This window comes from Acanthopagrus latus, chromosome 3 (assembly GCF_904848185.1).
Source record: "Acanthopagrus latus isolate v.2019 chromosome 3, fAcaLat1.1, whole genome shotgun sequence".
NCBI classification, from domain to species: Eukaryota; Metazoa; Chordata; class Actinopteri; order Spariformes; family Sparidae; genus Acanthopagrus; species Acanthopagrus latus.
The window spans coordinates 11,274,209-11,296,532 of NC_051041.1; the positions used below are offsets into that span (position 1 = coordinate 11,274,209).

Sequence of the window (22,324 nt, forward strand, 5' to 3'; positions counted from 1 at the left end):
CTGATGATTTTTACTTGGAAGAAAGAAAATAACAGCCATGTAAAACTGCGCGTGGGCAATTATCACGAGAGGCAGAAAGTTAGGATATTCAAACCCCTTAATTTCAGTTTGGTGGGAGCTTTGTGTCGTGCATTTTTTAAAGCTCTGTGCCCCATTTGTTGCTGAACAAATTACACATCTAGTCTCACTGCACAAGGGTGCCATTAAAACCAATCTTAATAACTATCATCCAGTCTCCAAACTGCCATATCTTGCCAACTTCCTGAGGTGATTAGTGAGAATCAGCTCAAACAATTCCTCTTGAGAAAAAGAATATACAAACCAATATGGTTTCAGAAGTATTCACAGCACTGCTATTACTTTACCAATGGCATCAGCTGTTGACAGAGGGAATATTTGAATGGACCTTCCTCCTACACACAAGAAACAAGGAGGGAAAATGTCCCTGTAGCCTCATCTCAGCTGAAACTGTGCTGAATTATCTTTAATTCGGCAAACTAAAGCCAATCACGAAGCGTTTAACCCAAATGTGTTAAGTAATATGTGTGGGTGGGTAGGAAAAAAAAGTCCAGAATTTGTACTAAAAATTTTATTTGTCAAAGGTCTTCATCTGTACAATGGCAACAAAAAAGACAAACAGGTGGTTAAATTATTCTCACTATTACAAACTTGAGAGTAGATCTTAAGATGTTTAAAAAAAAAAAAAAAAGCCAAATGAGAGCTCGTCTCAGCAGTCTGAAGTGGGATTATGGCGGCATTGGTGCTCTCATAGGAACGCGTGGCGGGACACCGGGGGGCCTTGGAGGCATCGGAGGTCCTCTCTGGAAGCCAAAGGGAGGCGGACGAGGAGCGCCATAGCCAGGTGGAGGCATGGGAGGAGGAGGACCTCTCATACCTGGAGGCACAGGTGGACCTGAGAAAGAAAAAGAGTCATAATGTGGGAAAATATTTACCTTTGATTATATGCTGTAAACACAGCCACGTGTGACCAGAGTAAACAGTATTTCAGCATCCTAAACAAGACTCTCATGCAGGGGTGGTTATGGTTGATCATGTCTAAGTTTAAGAAACCCGAGCAATGCAGTTTAGTTTGTTACACATTGGAGTTATAGAAGTTATTTCCTTATTTCAACTGCCAATAAAACCACTGACTGAGCAACCAGAGTCGTCTCGTCGACTGGATTCATGATGTAGGATTTTCCCAAACCCACAACCACATGAACAGAAGAACGAACATGAAGCATTCAGCGTCCTCCATTGTGTGTGTGGTCGTGAGAGTAGGCGGCAGAAAATAGATGGTAAATGCGAGCAGAGCAGAGGGAGAGGTTGGCAGTAAATGAACAGTAAAGGTTACTCCAGCTGTTCAAGACCAGAAAAAGTCTCACGCTGTGCTGTTTCCTAACTGTTGGAAAAGGAAAAGGGGTCAGGGGCCGATATTTGAGTCTGCAACGATGAGGCAAAACAGGTCTAGGGTTTAAGTGTATGTAGGTACAGGTTTTGAGGGCACTCCACCACAAGTGTTTGGGAGAAATTCAGCCCAGTAAAGGACTATAATTAAAGCCTCTTGGGATGAATAACCGCAATTTTGTATTTGAATAATGTCGAAAAACTATCATTTTCACTAATTATCTTTATATGGTCCAGGTTTTACTCCTCCAGTTTTTTCTACTAACATTTTCCTAACTGAAGCGTGGTTTTGTTTTACATATGATCAAATTACCAACTACTTTCAACTCCTAAGCATTGCTTGCAAAGTACCACACTTATCTACACTAATTTTGCACCAAGACCCACTTCCTTATCAAAGTAAAACCATGTAAAGGTGCCTGTAAATGTACTCTTGACAACAATTTTACAAGTTCCCTGCATGTGACACACTCAGCAAAGTAGATCTAATAATGTCTTGATCTCAATCTGCGTCAGACTGTTCATCATCAGTTCTAGGGCAGGCAAGATGCAAGGCTGATGAATCGCAGCTTAACAATGGAAGAAAAATTGGGAAACGTTCACATCCAAAACTTGCATCACCCTTCAGTGACACTGTTTTGTACAACGTGGCAAACAATAAATACGCTTTACCTGGCATTTCTGTTTGGGTGCTGTTGACATGACAACCAAAGCTCTGAGTTAGCCATTGTTAGACTAAGAGCACATTTACTGATGACTGAGGACTAAAGATGTCACCACATGTCTCTCAATAAATGACAACCGTTTCTCCCTTTAAATCTCAGAACTAGTTATCGTTCATAGTGAAGGCGTTCTGAAAAACATTGTGCTAAGACACAAACCCAGCAACAAAATTTGCCTTACCAACGGCGGACCTGCCCATTAGTAGCTCATTTGTCAGGGTAGTCATGGCAACATGGGTATGTGTCAATGCTACAGATCATTAAATCTATACTGCAGCACAACACAGCAGCCAACCATTTACAGTCAATACTGCTTGAAGCATTTTCCCCTTTGAATGTTTGGATTTTATGGGTAAACTGAACCAACTTTTATTCACATAAATTTAATGAGATGTCACAGTGCTTACCCATGGGGGGTCCGTACGGAGCTCTGGGTGGCATGCCCATCGGCGGGGGTGGGGGCATGCCAGGGGGAGGTGGTGCCCGTGATTGATTTGATCCGGGGGGAGCAGGAGGTGGAGGCACCATGCCAGGAGGAGCAGGGGGAGGCATGGGCATCTGAGGCATACCTGTGTAACACAAACAATGAAGTCTACAGGTATTCTTTGAGAAAGGACTTCACAACAGCTATTTGTGGTCAAAAGTTCAAGATAATGAGGTATTAATATTGAAGTTACAGACATGGGCATCTTTAACAAACTATTACCTGGATGCATGTTGCCCGGAGGGAAGGGTGGTGGTCCGGGTGGGGGCCCACCACCACCCTGTGGGCCTCCCCCTGTATTTGGAGGCATGGCCATTGAAGGTGGCATTGCTGAGGGCATGGATCCTGGAGGAGGGACAGGTGGGAACACAGGTGGTGGCATGCCTGCAAACAAAGAGAGTTGCACTTACAGGTTAGTATTCTATATTTTACTTCTACACGAAGACGCGCTGTCTTTTCAATATTCTAGTCATCTCTGCAATGTGAGATTTTTTTTTTATTTCATTAGTATTTAGAAAGAGGCTCATTCCTCAGCTGTCATGTTCACTTCATGTGCAAGACTGAATCGGACTAATGTCTTCATCACTAACTGATCGAAGATGAAGCACACTTCAATTTCAGACAGGATTCTACTTAATCTTGTGGCCAGTAATGAAACGGTATCTACCCTCATGACACCCACCACAGCTTTAAGATACAGAAACTCTATAAAAGACTTCAAAAAAGATAAAATTGGAAGTGTCTAACTATATCTATAGTAAATGTAGTATAGTACATGAAGAGTCTTTGGGTTGTGTACTGTTGGTTGGACAAAAATTTGTCTTGAAAATTGTAATGAGTACTTCTCAGATCTTCATCTTCACATTATAAACAAACCAAAGTGCCTCCTTCTTACCTGGGATGGGCATCCCAGCTCCCATTGCAGTGAGGACTGGTGTTGGAGCAGATGGTGGTGGCGGAGCATCTGCAAACAGCTGATGTGGCCGGTCTGCCTGGGAGAGAGGATTCTGTGCAGCCAGGAGTCGCTCTGCAGCTGAGCCATGTCGCTCTCCTTTGGAATCCTTCTTGAAGGCATAGGACACTGTGATGGGCCTGTTGCAGAGGTACTGGCCATTCATGGCCTCGATGGCGGCGTCTGATGCGTCAAAGCTTGCAAAATTGATGAAGGCGTAACCCTTGGAGTTACCCGTGTCCGGGTCTCGCATGATCTTTGGCGTCTGGAGGATCACGCCGAAGGCACTGAACGTGTCGTACAGCAGTTTCTCATCAATCTCTGGGTCCAGATTACCAATGAAGATGTTTGCACCCACATCCAGGTTTTTGTTGTGCGCAGAGGCTTTGTTAACTCGAATTGGTTTGCCATAGAGCTTTATCATGTTCATGATTTTGATGGCATAGTCAGCATCCTCTTCACTAAGGAACTCCACAAAGCCATAACCTATAAACAAGTGGAGAAATTTACATGACTGTTATTTATTTGTGAGATGGGTGTTTTATTCTTCTCCTCTTGACATGTAACTACCTTGGTAATTGCAAGAAGGGAATTAAGAGAATATTAGCTGAAACTCACCTTGATGTTGACCAGTCACCCTGTCCTTGGGCATGTGTGTGTTGACCACAGGACCAGCCTGCAGGAAAAGCTCCCACAGTAGCGGCTCTGACACTTTCTCATCCAAGCCGCCGACATACACCGTGGCATCTGAAATACATGAATAAATGATACAATTAAATATGACCTTGATCTTCATGTGACAAATGCCAACTATCTGCTTACATGTTCACAAATCTGACAACTTGTTTGTTTTTCTTTGTTTTGAATCAGTTTGATAGAAGGACTCGAAATTCTCTTAAGTCTGCTGACCTGTGCTCGATATTTGTTGAATTTGGTTAAAGAATACTATACAGTAAATGGAAATAAGTTGATTAGCTAGTTGCAGCCCTTACACACTAACACATACACACACACACAAATAGACAACACTCATCTCAGTGGTCCTTGTTGATTCTGTTCAAGGTGTATTTCTAACAAATATTTCCATTGTACTTCTAACCAGTGTGGATGTCTCCAACTTCTTTCCCAACAGATCTCCTGAAATAAGTTTTAAGTTATACGTAAAAGGCTGCACAATACATATGAAAGACCTCTTTCCTACAAATTACATGATTATGACAATAAGAACAACTGCTGAGTGAAAGCTTATAGCATTTCAATTGTTAAGTTCAAATACATATAGTGAAAATGCATGTTGTGCTATCAGCTGGAGGATACGACTTCAAAGGTATAAACATTCTTAACAACGATACCAAATAGTATCTGCGAGACTTTCAAATGTGGTGGCTTTTCCAACAGACTGTGTTAAAATTAAACAATGAAGCTTTTCTAACACTTTTGACAGTTCTTACTGAACCAAACAATACACTCGCGATATAATAGCCTATCAAATGACGCGTAAGAGCACAAAGAGAAAAAAGTTCTGTGATTCTGTAGCAGACTCTATGGTAGCTTATTGCTAAGCTAACTTTAGCTGTTAGCCAGCAGAACTGCTTCTAATATGCTCACAACCAGCACCGCACTTCAAATCAATCGGATTTAACGCTGCACACAGTTTTTCATGTCGCAAGTAAGTACAAGAAGTTAGAGTAAAGAAAATGTAATTGAAGGGCTGAAACAACTGCAAGCTAAGCTAACGACAACTGAACACATCCATGTGTAGTCGACCGGTTGTTTACTACAAACTGTTAGCTAACCAGGCGGCTAGCGACGCTAATAAATACAACACGCGCAGTATGACGTGTAGCCCGAAATTACGCCCATGAATTGCTGGATCAAAAAGGATGAAACAGTTATCAATATTATGTATTTACCTTGGTTTCTTTCTGAAATTGGTCCCGCTGCCATGTTGAATGAACAACGCAGGGATCACGTCCTGAACTGAGGCCCCGCCTCTTCCTGTCGGTTTGCCGGAAGCGGAAGTAGTAAATTATATGATTAAAAAAAATGATTGAAATATCGTATGATTATAGAATCGGGACAGTATGTGTATTACCTGAAGCAATAACTGGAAACTGTTTGTTTGTTTTCTCTCTCGGTTCCCTTTTCATTTTCTTGCTATTTCAAGTTACCACTACCTCCAGTACTGCTGGGGCACTTTGTAAGATTTAGCAAGAATTTTAGTTTAAATATTTTTAAAATGAGCTATAGAGTGTAAGGAAATTGTTGAGTTTCTGGTGATTATGTTTCTGTAGTGTGTTTCATAGTGAGGGGCCATAAAGCTTGTCTTAATTTGGTAAAACGGAAAGTTGAATTCAGACAGTGAAGCTTATACTTTTCTTTTTAGCATAAATATTACATGTAAAATATTCATTATTCAGAATGTTTCATTGAAAAGTTACATTTTTATTACTGCAAACTTATAACATTATGAATGATTATTGATCGGTTTATAGGGCTTCAGTTTTGCAGCGGTCTCTCAGCAGTAAAATAAGTTAGATGACAGATTATTAAACATTTGTATGAGTCAATTTATTACATCATATAAATCTACTAAAAGTATAAACATGGAATACAAAATGTTCATAGAAAATACATACAATAAGGGCCTTGAGAAACACTTTTATAAAACAATACTGTATAGAATATGAAACATATAAAAACAAAAGTTAATCAACACATCATGCATCAAAGCCAAAAGAAGAAAGCCCAAGTTTCTTTTTTAATATACATATATATATATATATATAAAAAATGGATAACAAAAAATATATTGTTCAAAAAAGCCTTCACTGATAATAATCACAAAGAAACGTCAAAGGCATTTGAAAGAAGAGAGATTTTAGATTAATGGCTTGTGTTCAAAAATCACACACATAATCTGAATTTGAGGGAAAAAATTCAAAATACTCAATTCAAGATCTCCAGCCTCATTCCTGTAACATGCTCATTGAAATACTGGTGGTGCAGTATGTTTATAAGTTGGACTTAAATTTGATTTATGGGAGGTTTGAATCAAATGAAAAATTCAGATTCTGGGAAAAAAATAAATGTGGAAAAAGAGTTCACTGAATCTGCTCAAAGGTATATTTTAACTTTTTAGTATTAACTCAACAAGGCTGGACGATGTTTGTAAAGAACAACATTGTTGGGAAATATATTCTTACTTGTGCTGCACACTTATATTGCAAGCTGAGTACCAGAAATAACTAGTGCGTGTGTGTGTGTGTGTGTGTATATATATATATATATATATATATATATATATATATATATATAAAATATATATATATATATATATATAAAATATATATATATATATAAAATATATATATATATAAATATATATATATATATATATATATATATATATATATATACACACACACACACACACACACACACACATACTTTAGCAAAGTGATCATTATCATAAATGTGTGCCAAAGGTAGTAGAGATTTTATAAATCATTCTTAATCTAATGTCACATAACATATTTAAAGAACAGTTTGCTATATTAGGAAATACGCTCATCAATTTTCTGGTGGAGAGTTAGATGAAAAGATTGACCAATTGTACGTTTGTGCTGTAAATATTAACATAATATGAGCAACAAATTAGCCAGACTATTTCATGGCTCAGAGCAGAGACTCCAGGAAGTTACTGGCCCCAGTCGAGAAATGGTTTAGTCTAGCACTCAAACACCTGTGAAAAAGTGAATTACCATTTTCACACTTTGGTTTTTATACAGATTAAACAAAAAAGATATAGCTTGTTTACTCGTGAGCAAGCCATGGTAGTTTTTCCTTCAATTTTCTCATCTTACTGTCCACCAAATAAATAAACACATTTCCCAAAATCTTAAACTATTCATTCAAGGTACTGCAACTATAGCATGTAATCTATAATTCTACCTTTAAATGACAATGATAAAAAAAACTCGTAAGGAAGAGTAAAACGTCCCTTAAAGACCTCATTGAATGAAATTCAAACTAAGAGTTTTTGTTTTTTTCTTACATGCAAAACTATTGCATGTGACCAATTTCATAAAGGCACAATAATTCAAGCAATGAAATAATAAAATTGGTTCTGGCTTTAATAACACTGTATCTCTGCTGCTTTGTTTTCTGTTTGCCGCCTCCTCAAATTGAGCGTAATCAGTTTCTGCTGTTGTAATCCAGCATTCAGCAGGGAGACGGGCCCTCCTGCTGTTTAACTTGCATAACTCGCTTCCCACATTTCCTTCAAACCAGAGCCACACATGACCAATTAAACTCTCACTTCCATTAGATGGGGTCTTTAAGAGGCTACTCACCCAAACATCTCCATCACAATAATGTATTCAATACATTTTGGATGGATGGGGAAAAAAAAACATTTACAGCAAAAAAGAGATCAGGTCCTTCAACGTAAAAATATGTGAAATGTGTTAAGTGCGAGTTACATACTATGTTTTTAGCTCATGGACATACTGTACAATAGCACTGCGAACAAACACATTCTGTTTCCAGTCTGTTGAAAAACAGAAACCACACTGGCTGGTATTGTTTTGCATCAACTGCAATGACTCACACATGATGAATCAGCTTGTTAAAAACCCTCAACTCACAACTTGGCCTTCACATTTTACCTCTGACCACTGCTAGATGAAGCACACGACAAAAGAAACACAATCTAGAGCAATTCAATAGTCTAAATGTTAAACGGCATCGCGTTTCAGACCCTTTAGTTGCTAGCACACTGAAAATATACATTCAGCCAGTGTCATGGTCACCAGGCATACAATGGAAACTAAAAAAGTTGTCAAAAACCTTCATAAAGAAAATAAAATGTAGTGATGGTTCACTTTTGGATTGTTCAAAAACCTGAGCTGCTGTCAGAGCAATCAGTCGTCTGCTGACATTTTTGCAAAGTACCCTCAAATTATTACAAGAGCCAATAAGTATGATTAAATGCTTACTTGAATTCTGGTTATTACTCGAGGATGCAATTTCCACATATTTACACTATTTCATTGAAGGTCCCATATTGTAGAAAGCGAGATCTCTGTGTCTTTTTTGATAATAAAGCTGGGCATGGTGCTTTAAATACTCTGAAAGTTTAAAAGCGCTCAATCCAAAAACTCTGTATTGAGATGAGGCTTCAAACGAGGCATCAGGACTTCCATAAGGTTGTGAAGTCACCGCCCTTACAAGGGAGTTAATGTGGAAACAAATTGGGCGGTGCCTGCTCAGGCCTGTGGGAGCTGACCAATCGCAGCAGAGTGGGCTTTTCGGGAGGGGGGGCTTAAAGAGACAGGCACTAAAACAGAACGCTGTCTGTATATGGGACCTTTAATGGACATGGGGTACATGCGATCAAGGATTTTAAGACCCATATATTTTACCACCTTCACCTGCCAAAATAATATATGCAAATGAACACACCCAAAACGTGAGAGACAAACTTCAGAGTGATGCACACCTTTTACAAATGTGTTTGGTTCGATGGGTCATCTTAACTTATGTCCCGTACATTCACTGATGAAAGGCAGGTTTTGTTTCTGTAGGTCTACATACATGTGAAACAAGGAAAAAACCTCAGTCAGCTGGTATGCCAAGCACATTTACAGGTTTTTCTGAAAAAAAAAAAAGCACTGTTATCCTGTAATCACTAGGCACAAAGAGGTAACGGCTATAGCGGCAGGTGTTTACTTTACGGACAGATGTGCATACTGTAAGTCAAGGCCTTATTACCTGGTCCTCATGACAAAGCATAAGAAAAAAACCCTAAAACTTCAAACGACATCACCTTTATACCTATGAAGTGATCGATATCTTTACCAGGAATCCCACAGAGTGTGAAGGCGTGTTTCCATAGAGAACGGCAGGTTTTAGTGCGAGGGCAGGGTGGCAGTGTTGGCTGCATTGAGTTGGCCCACAGCTAACATCAGGATGTCTTTCTTCTCTTTGTAAAAACGCAGTTCTCTGCCCGCCAGCCTGGCGTCCTCCAGTTCTCGCTCCGTCGATGCCAGCTCTTGCGCGATGGTGCTCGCTACACTCTGTTCTCGGTTCACCCAGTCGGCGGCCATCTGAGTGCGCATGTCGTCATCAAGAGCCCGATGGGAATAGTGAGCCAGCACTTCCTGCAAATGAAATATGTTGAGTATTATCGCGGAGGGAGAGCTAACAGCTCCTGTTAACTCCAGGTCTACTAAGAGATTAATTTTTAGCCATGTGGCAAAACCCTCAGGTCAATAATATGAAGCATCATATTTCCAATTTGAAATTAGGAAGCACCAATATTGGCAGATATACTTTCAATGTCATTTTAAAATTTGGTGTTTCCCCAAACAGGTACATTTATTAATTGCACAAAAAAGTTTTGCCTGACTGATTTTTGTTGCTTTCATCATTTTTCCTTCATTTTTGTGCCTCTACCACTGCTAAGTAAGCTACATAGTTACTTTTAATTGTTTGGTTCTGACACGATATACAATTGGGTTTCTGCACGGTGGTGTTTTAATTGATCAGATTCTCTATGCTGTTCCTGCGTGTTACTTCCTGTCGCTCTATCTGCTATCTGCAGCTTAATGTGACTACTGTAAAAAAAAAAAAACTAAAAAAAAACTGGCCTTGCTGTTGTCAGTTGACAGCCCACTACAGCAGTCCTTCCTTCATACCAAGTACATAAAACTGATCCAACTGACTTCCATGCAGTCTATACTGACTTTAAGTGTGGTAAAAAGAGAGCGCTGTCCCTGGATTGGTACACGATATCAGTAAAGAGTGGTGGTATAGTATTTAGTGCCAGGAAAGAAAAAGTCAAATTGGTGCCTCCCCATCTGATGATACCTGATGCTGCGCATGTCAGCTGTACAACCAAGAAGACAATCTGCAATGCAACTAGAGATCTTTTTTAAAACCCATCTTTTAGGTAGCCAATTTTCTGCGGTTATCGTGAAAGTAAGGCTCCAACTCATGATAAGAAGATACTATGTTTAGATCTGTCTAGACCAGTCGTGCAATGTAGGCTAAGATTTGACACAGACACGGTTTGTTTGTTTAGGAAACTTGATGAAAAGCGATGAAAACTACTGGTGTACCTGTCGGGAACACTGTCGTTCTCTCATGGCTTTGAGACTCCCATTCCAGTGCAGCAGCTGGAACACTGTCATCAGCTCCTGGGACACAAACACAGCCAAGCCAGCAGCTATATGTCATTTTCAACGTGCCTCAGAACACTGAATATGGAGCAATTCTGAACTTCTGAACTGCATCTGGGCTCAAACCTCGCTAATGCTATTTTCACACTGTTCTGGTGTGTCCGAGTAGCATAAAATGCAACTTAACACGGTACAGACATTCCTGAAGTTTATGTACCTGAAACTCCAGCATCGATTTGCCTTTGTTGGACTCGAGCATGAAGCGAAATGCTCCGATTCCTGTGTTCGGGTTGTCTGCCTCTTCTCTGTTTCCCTGTAAACAACAACAACTAGTTAATATGTGTCCTTTCAGTGAGGTTATAAACTGCAGATAATGTACTATTGCTTTAGGACTTTAGGCCTTCCATGATTTATTAAATGTAACATACATTAAAGGAGGCCAGAGCCTCGCTGACGCTCTTTTCAATGAAGTCATCTGTGATACGACGAGAGGGGTGTTCGTTGAAAACCGAGTTCATCAGGGCGATCTTGGCAGCGCTGCGTCTTGCCTCGGCCTTGGTGGGACAGAACTGTCAAACAGTGAAGAGAACGTGCATCGTCAATATAGATATACAGTCAAAGGGCTAAAGACAGGCATAAACAGACACTGTAAACAGCATTGAAGTATTTTCCCAAGCAAATGAAGCAGATGGAGACTTGTTTTGAAAATGTTTTAACTGCAAAAACAAACATAAAATGGCTCCATACAGTCTCTCTGGTGTAATCCGAGTCTCCAGAAGCCCCAGGAACACAAATTGATCTGAAAAGACATGCTTTTCCATGCTGCGGAGCTTGTGAACCATCTTTAGACGGGGTGCATGTTAACCCTTCAGCTTCACAACTACAATGAAGATTTTAGCGGAAAAGAGGGTATGAGTAATATCTTTTTGAATTAATTTACAGGACCTGTATCACAACTTACAGAGCCATTTTATGTATTTACCGCTTGTGCTTTTTTTCAAAGTTTAATAACAAGTCCCCATCTACGAACTCTGCAATTCTGTCTTGTTGTGAAGCTCCTTCACCCGACTTTCTATCAGCATGAGGGTGAGTGGATAATAGCGGATGATGACTGAATTTTCATTTTTGGGTGGCCTGTTCCTTTAATTTGCTGTCTTTTCCTCTGATGATCTTATAACAATTATGCTAAGAAAGTGTAGATACCGTACCTGAAAACTTCCAAAGCAGCTGCCTCCGGGAAGGCTAACATAGCAGACGTATGGCGGGCTGTTGGAGGGGACCATTTCATAAACCACCAGCGCTCCGTTCCGCAGGTCAGCCCCTCTGGTCAGTTTCATCTGCCAGAACTCCTGCAAAGCTTCCACCACGTTTACTAGAGTGCACAGAGATTAAAAAAAAAAAAAAGAAAAGAAGCCTCATCACATTGTGGTACACCAACACTTTCACTAATCGTCATCGATTTACATACAAATCGTCTGGCTTCCTGGAGTCTAAAAGCTTTTATGGCGATCGGTTTGCATTTAAAGTGCTGTGAGTGCAACATCCTCTCCAAAACACAAAGATGGAAAGGGTGGAGCGGAGGTCGTCTCGAGGATGCCAGAGGCTTTTCCTGAAAATATTTAGGAGGAAATTCTGCATCACCTCCGAGGAGACGCTTAAAGAAACATACCCGCCATTCGAGGCTTTTTTTTTTTACCATGTGCGAGAAAAGTTACAGTCCTGCCCTTCAAAAGGAAACAACAACAAAGAGAGGCAGTAAAATTTGCAGCTGAGTCGGAGACGATTACTTGGGGTCTGCAGGGAGATGTGAGCGCAGCCAACATTATCCAGGGCTGTTTAACTTCTGTTACCCCTCAGCTCTTTCCTGCCGAGCGCTCACTGTTTGAACATTTGCAGCCTGCTTCTCTGTCTCATACCAAGTCTGGAGCCCGATCAGAGCGTTTCAGGACTGTCTAGTGAGGCCTCTGTAAACATGCCGAGATATATTGTGAGCTGAGACATGAAAATCCCTAAACTGCTATCCAAATCATTTTGTTGTTGCTCTTAAATAAAAAGCTCACTGTAAACTGCTCTCTGGTTGTTCGCCAATTGTAAAGTAATAACTTATGTGCTATTGGAAGACAGCAGCACCGCTCTATGGGATATTAGTTTAACATTAAATACATTTGAGTCCGTAGTGTTGAAGGAAATATTCTTCATTGGTTAACAAGCTGGTAGTAGATGTATAACACGTCATGGGATGTAACCAATATGTATTCGATTTGACTGAGTTGTGGATCAGTTTGCATAAATCAGAGACAAAGTTATTTTTGTGCATCTAAGGGGTTCAGGACAGAGACAAGAAAATGCATTTGGGTCTGTTTTCTATCTGTTTTTGAGCATGTCCAGGAAGATAGAGCAGAGAGAGGCAGGAAATATTGGGAGATAGCGGCGGATAACATGTGACAGTCATGCTGGCCAAGACTCAGACCCACAATGCAGCAGTGGCATGGCATCAATCAGCTCATATCTAGCAAATGTGTCACGGGGGAAAAGTAAAAATAGGACAGGATTGACATAAATGATCACTGACAGAATTTTGTTTTGTTTTTATACCACCACCAAGGAAGTTATGCGTTCACCCATGTCCATTTGTTAGTTGGTTGGTTTGTAGAAAGGATTACATAATAAATACCAAACAGATTTCCACAAAACTTGGATGGACAGTGGGTCTCGGCTCCGAATAGACCCGATTAGCTTTTGGTGCCGATCCGGATAAAGGGAATTTTTTTCCTAATTTCTTTAATATTGCGGGATGAGGCTCTTTTTTCATTAACTTCTCTGGGAATAATATATGGATTTTTATGAAAATATCATCTGTATTTAGCGGGCTGGTAGCTATGACTGAGAACAATTTGGGTTAGGGGTTAAAGGGGACTGTTGGGCCTTGGCAGAGGTAAGCACTCCACTGAGATTTAAAGCCTTTTTTAATTCCCCGGTAACGGCGTAATTATAACTACCAGAAGGAAAATGTAGAAACCAAAATGACAGCATAATGTCGGGAAAATAATTGCTCCCAAATGCCAAATGTGTTTTTCTGCAGTAATGTGATAATTCACCTAACAGCGAGAATAAATCACCAAAAACTGGAGCAACATTGAGACGGTCTTTGTGCTGCAGCCAACGTTGACGGTGTTAAGTCGCCTAAATGGGATAAAGGAGGGAAGAGGCGTTAGTGGAGCCACAGAGGGACAATCTTTTGGAAATAAATCCTATTAGCACCCGACGGGAACACTTGTATTAGCTCCAACGGTCTACATTATAGCAGCTTTTTAGGCTGCTGTTGGTTTAAAGCATACCTATTCTTGTCCACGTGTTGTAGCCATAAAACGATGAGTAAACTATGAGCAGGAAGGGATCACCATGAGGAGCATATCAGGCAGTATGTAAATCCAGATAAATTACATATTCGTGTTTCTTTTTAATATAATGTTGAAAGTTTCGATACTCATTTTCTGCCATATCAATACACCAGTTTCTCATGGAGTTTTATTAGTAGAGTATTTTAAAAAGCTTGATCTAAAGAAATAAAAAAAAAACATAATATCTAATGCTTCTTCTGTTATAGCCTTGTTATATGCATCTTTTGTACAAATCCTGAACCCTGTGTCCTCAATGATGTCTCGTTTTTTTTCACCATGCCATTGAAAATTATACGGAATAAAGATTTTGCTAAGTTTTGTCTCGAAATTAGACATTTCAGTATAGTGACAGCACATCTGGAAAGATGTATACGCTCCATTTTACTCAATAAATAACAAACCCCCTGATTTTTCCATCTGACAGTGTGTAAAAGCCCCTGTTTGTGATGTGTTTTGTTTTGTTTTCAGCATAACACACATTTGTCGCTGTTTACATCCCAGAGCCAGTTACTGTACTGTGTCCAATGTAAAACAAGATGGATTTGATGTGGTTTAATTTATAGGTATAATGGCTCATTGTTCGCAGATGTAATCCCCTCCAAGAGCTGCGGTAGTTAATCCCTTAATGAAGTGATTGAAGCCAAAAAGCTATGTAAATATCAAAGGAGAACTTTTAAATCCAGACAGAAGCATTGTGGTGATATGGTCTTTGGGTGAAAAAAAACAAACAAAAAACGGCCATGAGTGCATGGTGAAACAGTATGAAGTCCCTGAACGTGACACTGTGGTCAAACATGGATGTTACAGGAATGTAGCATGTGTGTGTTTTTTCCGTTGCTAAATCCACTTCCAAACAAATGGCGCAGCTAAAAGTGGCTTTCTGCTCCTGAAACTCCCTCACAGTGTGCCACAGATAAACACTTTGCGTCCACATTGAACTGAGAGTGTATTTAACACCGCTGGACCTTACCTCTGCCGTAACCCTGCGTGTGTTTAGCGAAGCTGCGGACCACAGCCTCCACCGCCTCCTTCAGCACCGCCGGGTTCCCCGGGTTACAGTGGCCGGCAGCCCCCGGCCCCAGCCCCGCTCCGACACCGCCGTACAGGCTGTGGAGCTGCAGCGGGGGAGGCGGAGGAGGAGGCCCGGACGACGCGGCCAGAGAGGCCGGGGAGGGCAAGAGCGGCGCGATGGGGACCGTCACCCCGGGCCGGAGAGAGGAGCGGAGGGTCCCGGTCGGTCCCGAACCGAATCCGATCCCTGGCTGTAGCCGCTGAGGGCGGATACTGTCCGGGATAACGTTAGATTCCATTGTCCCAACGTAACGTCTGCGAGGTCCCGGTCCGGAGGAGATTTACAGCGTCAAAGCCGACGGCCTCGGGCTCGGAAAAGGGCTCTCTAAAGCCGAATGAACAAAAGTGTTTGCTGGCTTTTGTCAATCACAGCCGAAAGAAGTGCTCAGCCGATGTTCATTCGACACATATCACTGCTGCTCTGCATCCTCACTCTCTGGATTAGGCTGCGGGATTGTCAGTCAAATGATGCCTTCACTGTCGCCGTGTTTTGCAGTATTTTTGCACGTCTCACCCTGGATGCCTGTGGTTTTCCCTATTGTAGCCATCGTTTATTGTTTCCTACAGTATAGATGTATAGATTTACTTTGTAAGTATGTAATATGTTGCTTGTGTGTATATGTCACTAGCTTCTGTAATTGGGCTGTTGCACTGCACAATGATTTGTCTTTGTTTTCCAGCCCGTTTATTGTAACAGCGACTATGTTTTTGTGATTATTATTGATCAGACCAGTGCTTGTCACACAATATGGTCACTTTGCTGTGACACATCTGTACTTATGCAGCATTATGTTTAACCCAACACAGATTTGACTTAATCTCATTGTTGTAATTGTTCTGTTCTCATTACATGTTGTTATTTTTTTTTTTTTTATTTATTTTGTTTGGGGTTTTTTTGTCTGCTTTATTTACTTCTGTGTTTGGCCCACTACTACTACTACTGCTTTGTCTTGATAGCTTTTGTCCATCCATCCTAGAAGAATGATCCCTCCTCTGCCACTCTTTCTTACATTTCACCCATTTTTTTTTTCAAGTGATGTTTGTACACGTGGGGAATTTGTTTCTGTCTCCAAATTGAGTGTCTGAGGATGGATCAATGACATAAACTATAAACATAATTAATTTCATGTATATAAGACAAAAGTCACCTTGACTTTGACCTTGACACTGATTTACTATTACATAAAGTAGATCTTTAGTGTCTGATACAACTGCAATTTGCAAATGCAACCTATAAAGTAAATTGTTGTAATTCACATCATGCCTGAAAGACATCTCCATTGCAGCTTTCAAAGTCATGCTTAGTGTGGGATTCAGTTAAATTCCACAAGAAGGCGTTTCTAATGTTTCATGCAGGATGACAGAATATTATGAAAATCACCAGTAAGTGATGGAAAAATTAAAAATTGAATATATGATGAATATTGCAGCTTGCGGCTCCTCACCGGGGACTTCCGACAGGCGCTTGTTTGTACCGCAATCAGGCTTATCTCATTGGCGAAACTGGGACTTTCATATTTCAGCTCAATTACAAAGTGTGCCAGAGCCATTTCACTTTAGTCACTGCAAACACAAACTGACAGCGTAATTTTTCGCTCCACGTTGGATGGCACGGAGCTCAAGTGGAAGCAAGACGCTTCCACATCAATCCCTTAAAAGAACAAAATCCTGAATGACAAATTCTATGAGACAACTCCACTTTGGTTTTAAGAGTATAGTTGTATAGTATAGTGCGTGTAGTAGTGACATTTCCGACGTTTTGTGTAGCACCTGAAAGCAGCAGTGGAAAGTCAGAAAAATCAAGACAAGAAATCTGAGCCTTCTCTGTTCTCCTCTGGCAACAACAGAGTACAACTCCAGTGTGGCTTTACAGCTCCAGCTCTGCAAGCCTCAAGCATGTGATTAAAACTTGGAAGCCAAGTGACTCAGTTTACTCGATAAGAGGCTGAAAGAGACGATGGTCTTTCTTTCTTTTTTTTTTTTTTTTTGGAGCAGTGTAACATATCATGCATGTGTGGAGTACGTGGGCCTAACTCTGAGTCAGGGGGGACCACCAGCTCTGTGCAGAACAAAGAGGAAATGGGACCTCCTCTTGTGCTTCCTAAATGCTTTTTTTTTTTTTTTTTTTTTTTATGACTTTCTGGAGCTTGTGTGTCATTTCTCATTCTTGCTGCGGTCGGGTTTGAGGCCAGAGGAGGAACCAGGGAGCATTTTGAAGACATCTTTTCTCGAGCTGAATCTGCAAAAACACATTTTTAACAAATTCCAGTACGCTGAAAAAACTCCCAGGCTCCAAGAACTGTATGAAAATCTAACGCCTGAGATGTGGCCTGTTATCACTGTTTATTTTAGAGTACACACACACACACACACAGAAGGGAAAATCAACAAAGGCATATATCAACGGCTGTAATGAGTGTTTGGCTCACTGGAGGGCGTGTTCTCATTTCATTACATCTGTTAATAACCTCAGCTATGCAGCTCAGCTCGGTTTGGACACTGATGTTGTTTTTCAGATATTTTCTAATGCTGAGTTCGGACAAGTTGCTGTGTGTTCCCTGCCTCACTTTACTTGGGGTCCGCTGTTAGTGACGCCGGCCTCCGTGGTGTAGACACCTTTAATTCAGGAGGATTCAAAGCCAAAGCCATACGTTGCTGTTAGAAATCCTCTGACCTAAATACTGAATGAACTGATGTCTTTCCCCCCACTTCCTCATCTTGTCTTCCTCTCTTTGTTAATCAGATGACTATTATTAAACAAACAACCGTCCTAAACATGGTTTGACCTCCACAGCACAGATGTCACAATACCATATTCTTAAAGGTGCATTGTGTAAGAATCGGCATCCTGTCAAAAACAGATAACAGATAACACAAATAACACGCTTACTGCAACTGCAGCTATGGTTAGCTCAGTTAGCCCTGCAGTTAGTGGTTTGGACTTGGAGCCTGGGGACCCCGGGCTTTGGAGCGGGACGGACTGGGGCTAGCTGATTAGCATGCTAACTTTGATGGATATCTCTGCAGCACATTATCAACACCATAATGACGAAACTGCTATTTATTCACCCACATCGATCATTTTAGTTAATTTCTAAGAATGTTTTCATATTGCACCTTTAAATTCTCTCTCTCTCTCTCTCTCTCTCTTTATATATATATATATATATATATATATATATATATATATATATATATATATATATATGTGTGTGTGTGTGTGTGTGTGTGTGTGATGGTGAAACTACTAGTAGGATCAACAACATGCACATATTGCTGCTACAGAAACAGTCACTGAACACATCACATTTTTAATAATGTTTATGTAAAATAAGATATGTACAGTTACTGCCATGACAGTGCATTCCTAATCAAGACAACAATACCCAAAACACAGTAATAAGTTGCACATCGAAAATATTGCCCTTGCACTGAGAGGTTAAAATAGTATCAGTATTTTAAAAAATGAGGCAGTAATCATGAGATTGTGTAGCCTTAGGCTGATAATGTGATCGTGGATCAGTTTTCATTTATAGTTTTGGTTCTCTCACTACTGTTGAACGAGGACAGCATTTCAAAAAGTCACACTTTGTACCTCACAATAAGCTGCTCTGTAAAATGTCTGACTCTGGCACAACCCAGTGGTGAAAAATAACAGTGGTTTTGTGTTGAGGTTACTTTACTTGATTATTTTCCATTATATCCCATTTCATTCTTCTATTCTACTACAATTCAGTTCTTTCTACCGACTACATTGAGCTGTTTTTTTTTTTTTTATGCTGGTTACTTTTCACAATAAAAAAGCCTCCATCATGGATCTTCTGCATTGTGCTGGAAACCAGACGTAGTTTGTGTTTGTGGAACATGTGGTATTGTGACATCTGTGCTGTGGAGGTCAAACCGTGTTCAGGATGGTTGTTAGTTATAATAATAGTAATTTGATCAACAATGAGAGGAGGAAAAGATGAGCAAGTGAGCAGTTCATTCAGTATTTATGTAGGTCAGATGATCTCTTACAGCAGCATATGACTTTGGCTTTGAATCGTCCTGCAAAGAAACCCTTCATTTCTAAATTCACATTAGCTTCTGTTGCTCTGAGACGACGCACTCGGGATCATAAAGAAATCTGCAGTCCAGCAGCATTAAATAACTTCATTTTTTTTTGCATAGAGCCCCTTTAAGCACAATTTTTAGTCCTCCTTTCTTGAGAAACTTCAGTTATGTCCCATTCTGTCCTCTACCACACTACTGCTTTATTCGTAAATAATGTCGTTTTTACTTTTTGACAACATTCACCCAGCATCTACTAGTGACCAGTAGCCAAGATGATCTCCAAATATCCATTTTAAGGGTAAAATACATTAAGCTTTTTAATGTAAATTGTTACGACACTTTACCACGCCTCAGATTTCTGTGTGTTCCTGGCAGCTCCTCCAAACGGACATTTTCCCACCGAACATCACAGATGGTTTCAATGAAAGCACAGTTTGAAGGGGAAAAATTAACCAACATTTCGATTCCAAAAAAAAAAAGTGAATATAAATTTATGCAGCAGAACTTTGGCTCCTCTCACTTCTTACCTCATTAATCATCTCATGATTCATCTCGTGGTCCTCTGAAGGAGGCCTGACTCCCGGGCTGAGAAACACTTGATTCAATCAAACTGAATATAAAGTAGTTACACACATGTTGACACACTGATGCAGAGGTAACTAATCTCATCATGTAATCTACTGCAGAGCCTAATAATAGCAATAAGTAGAAATAATAGTATTTCTACACAAAGAGTAGTTTTACTTTTGATACGTTAAGATCATTTAGCTTTTTACATAAATACAAGACTTTAACTTTAATGGTGTGCGTTTGCCTTGCATGTTGGTACTATTACTTCAGTAAATGAAGGATCCACCGCTGTTTTATTCTATTACACTTTCTAGTATTTTGATTTTATTTCTTATTCACCTACATTTAGTAACTTCCTGGACAGATGTTGCAACTTTTATACATTAAAAACATTTCATGACTGAATGAAATATGACACAACAAACTCTATATAAAGTATATAAAGTAGTTTTAATCAGCCTCCAATCAAACCTGCCAAAACACTAAAACATTGCCCAAATGTGCCTGCAACAATAGTAAAAATTGCACTTTGTAGTTTTAAGGAATATATATTAATCATAAGAGAAAAAACAAACAAATAAACAAACTGACCTGGTACAACACAGTTTTATACTGTTGTACTTTGTCCATATGTGGCGGACCCTGCCACCTTTCTATCTTCAAACGGTGTTAAGGGGATCATATTTTAATCTGAGAACAGTTTATTTATTCAGCTTTGGAAAAAAAAACTAGTAACTAAATTCTGATTTGAATTATGTTCTCCAAAAGAACGTAGTGTTCCTTTGATAGTAACCAAATGGCAGTAAACTTACCGTAAATATCATTCTAACTCTGGACAGAATAAAGAATACATTTGGCTGACAATATATATGCTTTTCTCTTCTCACCACCTCTTCCTGCTGCAGTATATTTATGTTTTCAGGTCTGTGTCAAGCCTGCATGCCATGCATACCGCAGCGAAGATGTTTCCACATCTGGAGCACCCTCTTTCTCATTTCTAGAGGTGTAAACACCCTGAGCTGTTTCCACCGGGGGGGAGGGAGTCCAGGCCACCGGTGGACGGACTCTGGACAGAGGAGAATAATCTGCGGTAGAAAACATTCCCACATCTGGTTTTGATCGAAGCGTTACAGTAAAAGAAAAGAAAAAAAAATCTTTTAAAACTCCAGCACGGGGCTTTACCGCTTGATGAATAGAGACTCATAGGATTGTCGTTCAGGTTTCATTAAACTCACATATTTTCCCTGTATTCCCATTCTCCCCCCCTCCACCCCAACCCGTCTTGAGTTGTTTATTGCTGACTGTGCTCGAGAATTAATTACTTTACAGCAACCGTAAAGATAAACTGGCAGCAATAACAGCCCCGCTGGATGTAAACCAAAGGTAGAAGGTTTACATCCACATGGATGAGAGTCGAATGAGACGTCTTCCTAAAGAACAGCCGACTGGACGTCTACAGGCCGCGTTGTTTTAAAAAGCTCTCATGAAATTGCTTTTAATCCTTGGCATCTCGGAGCTTAAAGGTCCAAAGAAAAGACTCTGCATACACTCTAAACAAGAGATTTAACTCTTGCTCCTCATTCAGTAGTGTTCCTCTTTCGGCAGACGTACACATTCACAATTAAAGTTTAAGATAATGAGAAGAAAACAAAAGTCTACAGACTTATTAGCAGACCTGCGAGGCTCCTCTGCTCTTGGGCTAAACGCTAACATGAACTAAAATGCTGTCCTGCTAATGCTGCAGATTAAAAGTCCCGGGGTGACCGAAGTGACCCGATTGAACCACAGTCCATCCTGTAGCTGTTTTCGAACCTTGGGTATAGAAACACCAATTTGTTTGCGGCAATCGACTAAAAGTTTATTGCAACTGGCAACTCAGCTGAGAACACATTAGTTTTCCTTCTTTTTTCCTGCTTTTTATGCCAATAAACGCACAATTTGTGGCCGCTTACGTTTTGACTATCATTTGATATCTAGTTTCCTCGAAACACGCAGCCTAGTTTGTGACATCTGAGTCGACCTTTGACACCGACACGCAACTGATTATTAAAAGCAAACACAGATCACATCAATCCCTCAATCAGAGCTATAAAACACAATTAACAAAACTAAGCGCGACCCACTTTCAGTTTGATTCTTGAGTTATAAGCAAAACGACATCACAGTCTTTGTTACAACTACGACTGTGCGATGAAATGAGAGGCAAAACAGGAACAAGAAGAGACACGCTGCTGTCAGCTATCTGCTCCGTTATCATATCTGTCGAGGCTGATGTGGCAACATCAGCGTAGTCACTGTCACGGTGATGCTGTCACCGGTGATTAAGTGTTTTATTTAATCAATATGATAAGATGCACTCTCATGCAGGACAGTCAGCAGAGGGACTCTTGGACTTTGCTTTAGTTTGCCCAGGTGGCAAACTCAGCAGCAAGGGTCAGCACCCTGAGTCCCCTAACTGGCACAAACATCCAATGATGTTT

General features: G+C 40.3%; 2 protein-coding genes across 2 annotated transcripts; both read right to left on the minus strand.

Moving 5' to 3' along the window:
* Positions 1-574: 574 nt before the first annotated feature.
* Positions 575-5,614, minus strand: sf3b4 (splicing factor 3b, subunit 4). The gene is made up of 6 exons (XM_037092563.1): positions 5,479-5,614; positions 4,184-4,312; positions 3,509-4,051; positions 2,836-2,997; positions 2,537-2,698; positions 575-913 (listed from the first exon to the last, which is right to left on the minus strand). The coding sequence occupies exons 1-6, from the start codon at positions 5,510-5,512 to the stop codon at positions 747-749; spliced, it is 1,197 nt and encodes a 398-aa protein (XP_036948458.1). The 5' UTR covers positions 5,513-5,614; the 3' UTR covers positions 575-746.
* Positions 5,615-6,969: 1,355 nt separating this feature from the next.
* Positions 6,970-16,242, minus strand: lix1l (limb and CNS expressed 1 like). The gene is made up of 6 exons (XM_037093784.1): positions 15,121-16,242; positions 11,958-12,121; positions 11,178-11,318; positions 10,967-11,062; positions 10,690-10,767; positions 6,970-9,729 (listed from the first exon to the last, which is right to left on the minus strand). The coding sequence occupies exons 1-6, from the start codon at positions 15,458-15,460 to the stop codon at positions 9,478-9,480; spliced, it is 1,071 nt and encodes a 356-aa protein (XP_036949679.1). The 5' UTR covers positions 15,461-16,242; the 3' UTR covers positions 6,970-9,477.
* Positions 16,243-22,324: the final 6,082 nt, after the last annotated feature.

What these genes read in the sequence shown, in the direction of transcription:
- sf3b4 (XM_037092563.1), bottom strand. Translation starts at nt 5,512, where the DNA reads ATGGCAGCGGGACCAATTTCAGAAAGAAACCAAG. An exon ending in AATTTCAGAAAGAAACCAAG is followed by an intron (nt 4,313 to 5,478) that starts GTAAATACATAA and finishes CATGTATTTCAG; the next exon opens with ATGCCACGGTGTATGTCGGC. An exon ending in TCCGTACGGACCCCCCATGG is followed by an intron (nt 914 to 2,536) that starts GTAAGCACTGTG and finishes TTTCTTTCTCAG; the next exon opens with GTCCACCTGTGCCTCCAGGT.
- lix1l (XM_037093784.1), bottom strand. Translation starts at nt 15,460, where the DNA reads ATGGAATCTAACGTTATCCCGGACAGTATCCGCCCTCAGCGGCTACAG. An exon ending in CACGCAGGGTTACGGCAGAG is followed by an intron (nt 12,122 to 15,120) that starts GTAAGGTCCAGC and finishes TGTGCACTCTAG; the next exon opens with TAAACGTGGTGGAAGCTTTG. An exon ending in AATCGATGCTGGAGTTTCAG is followed by an intron (nt 10,768 to 10,966) that starts GTACATAAACTT and finishes TTTGTGTCCCAG; the next exon opens with GAGCTGATGACAGTGTTCCA.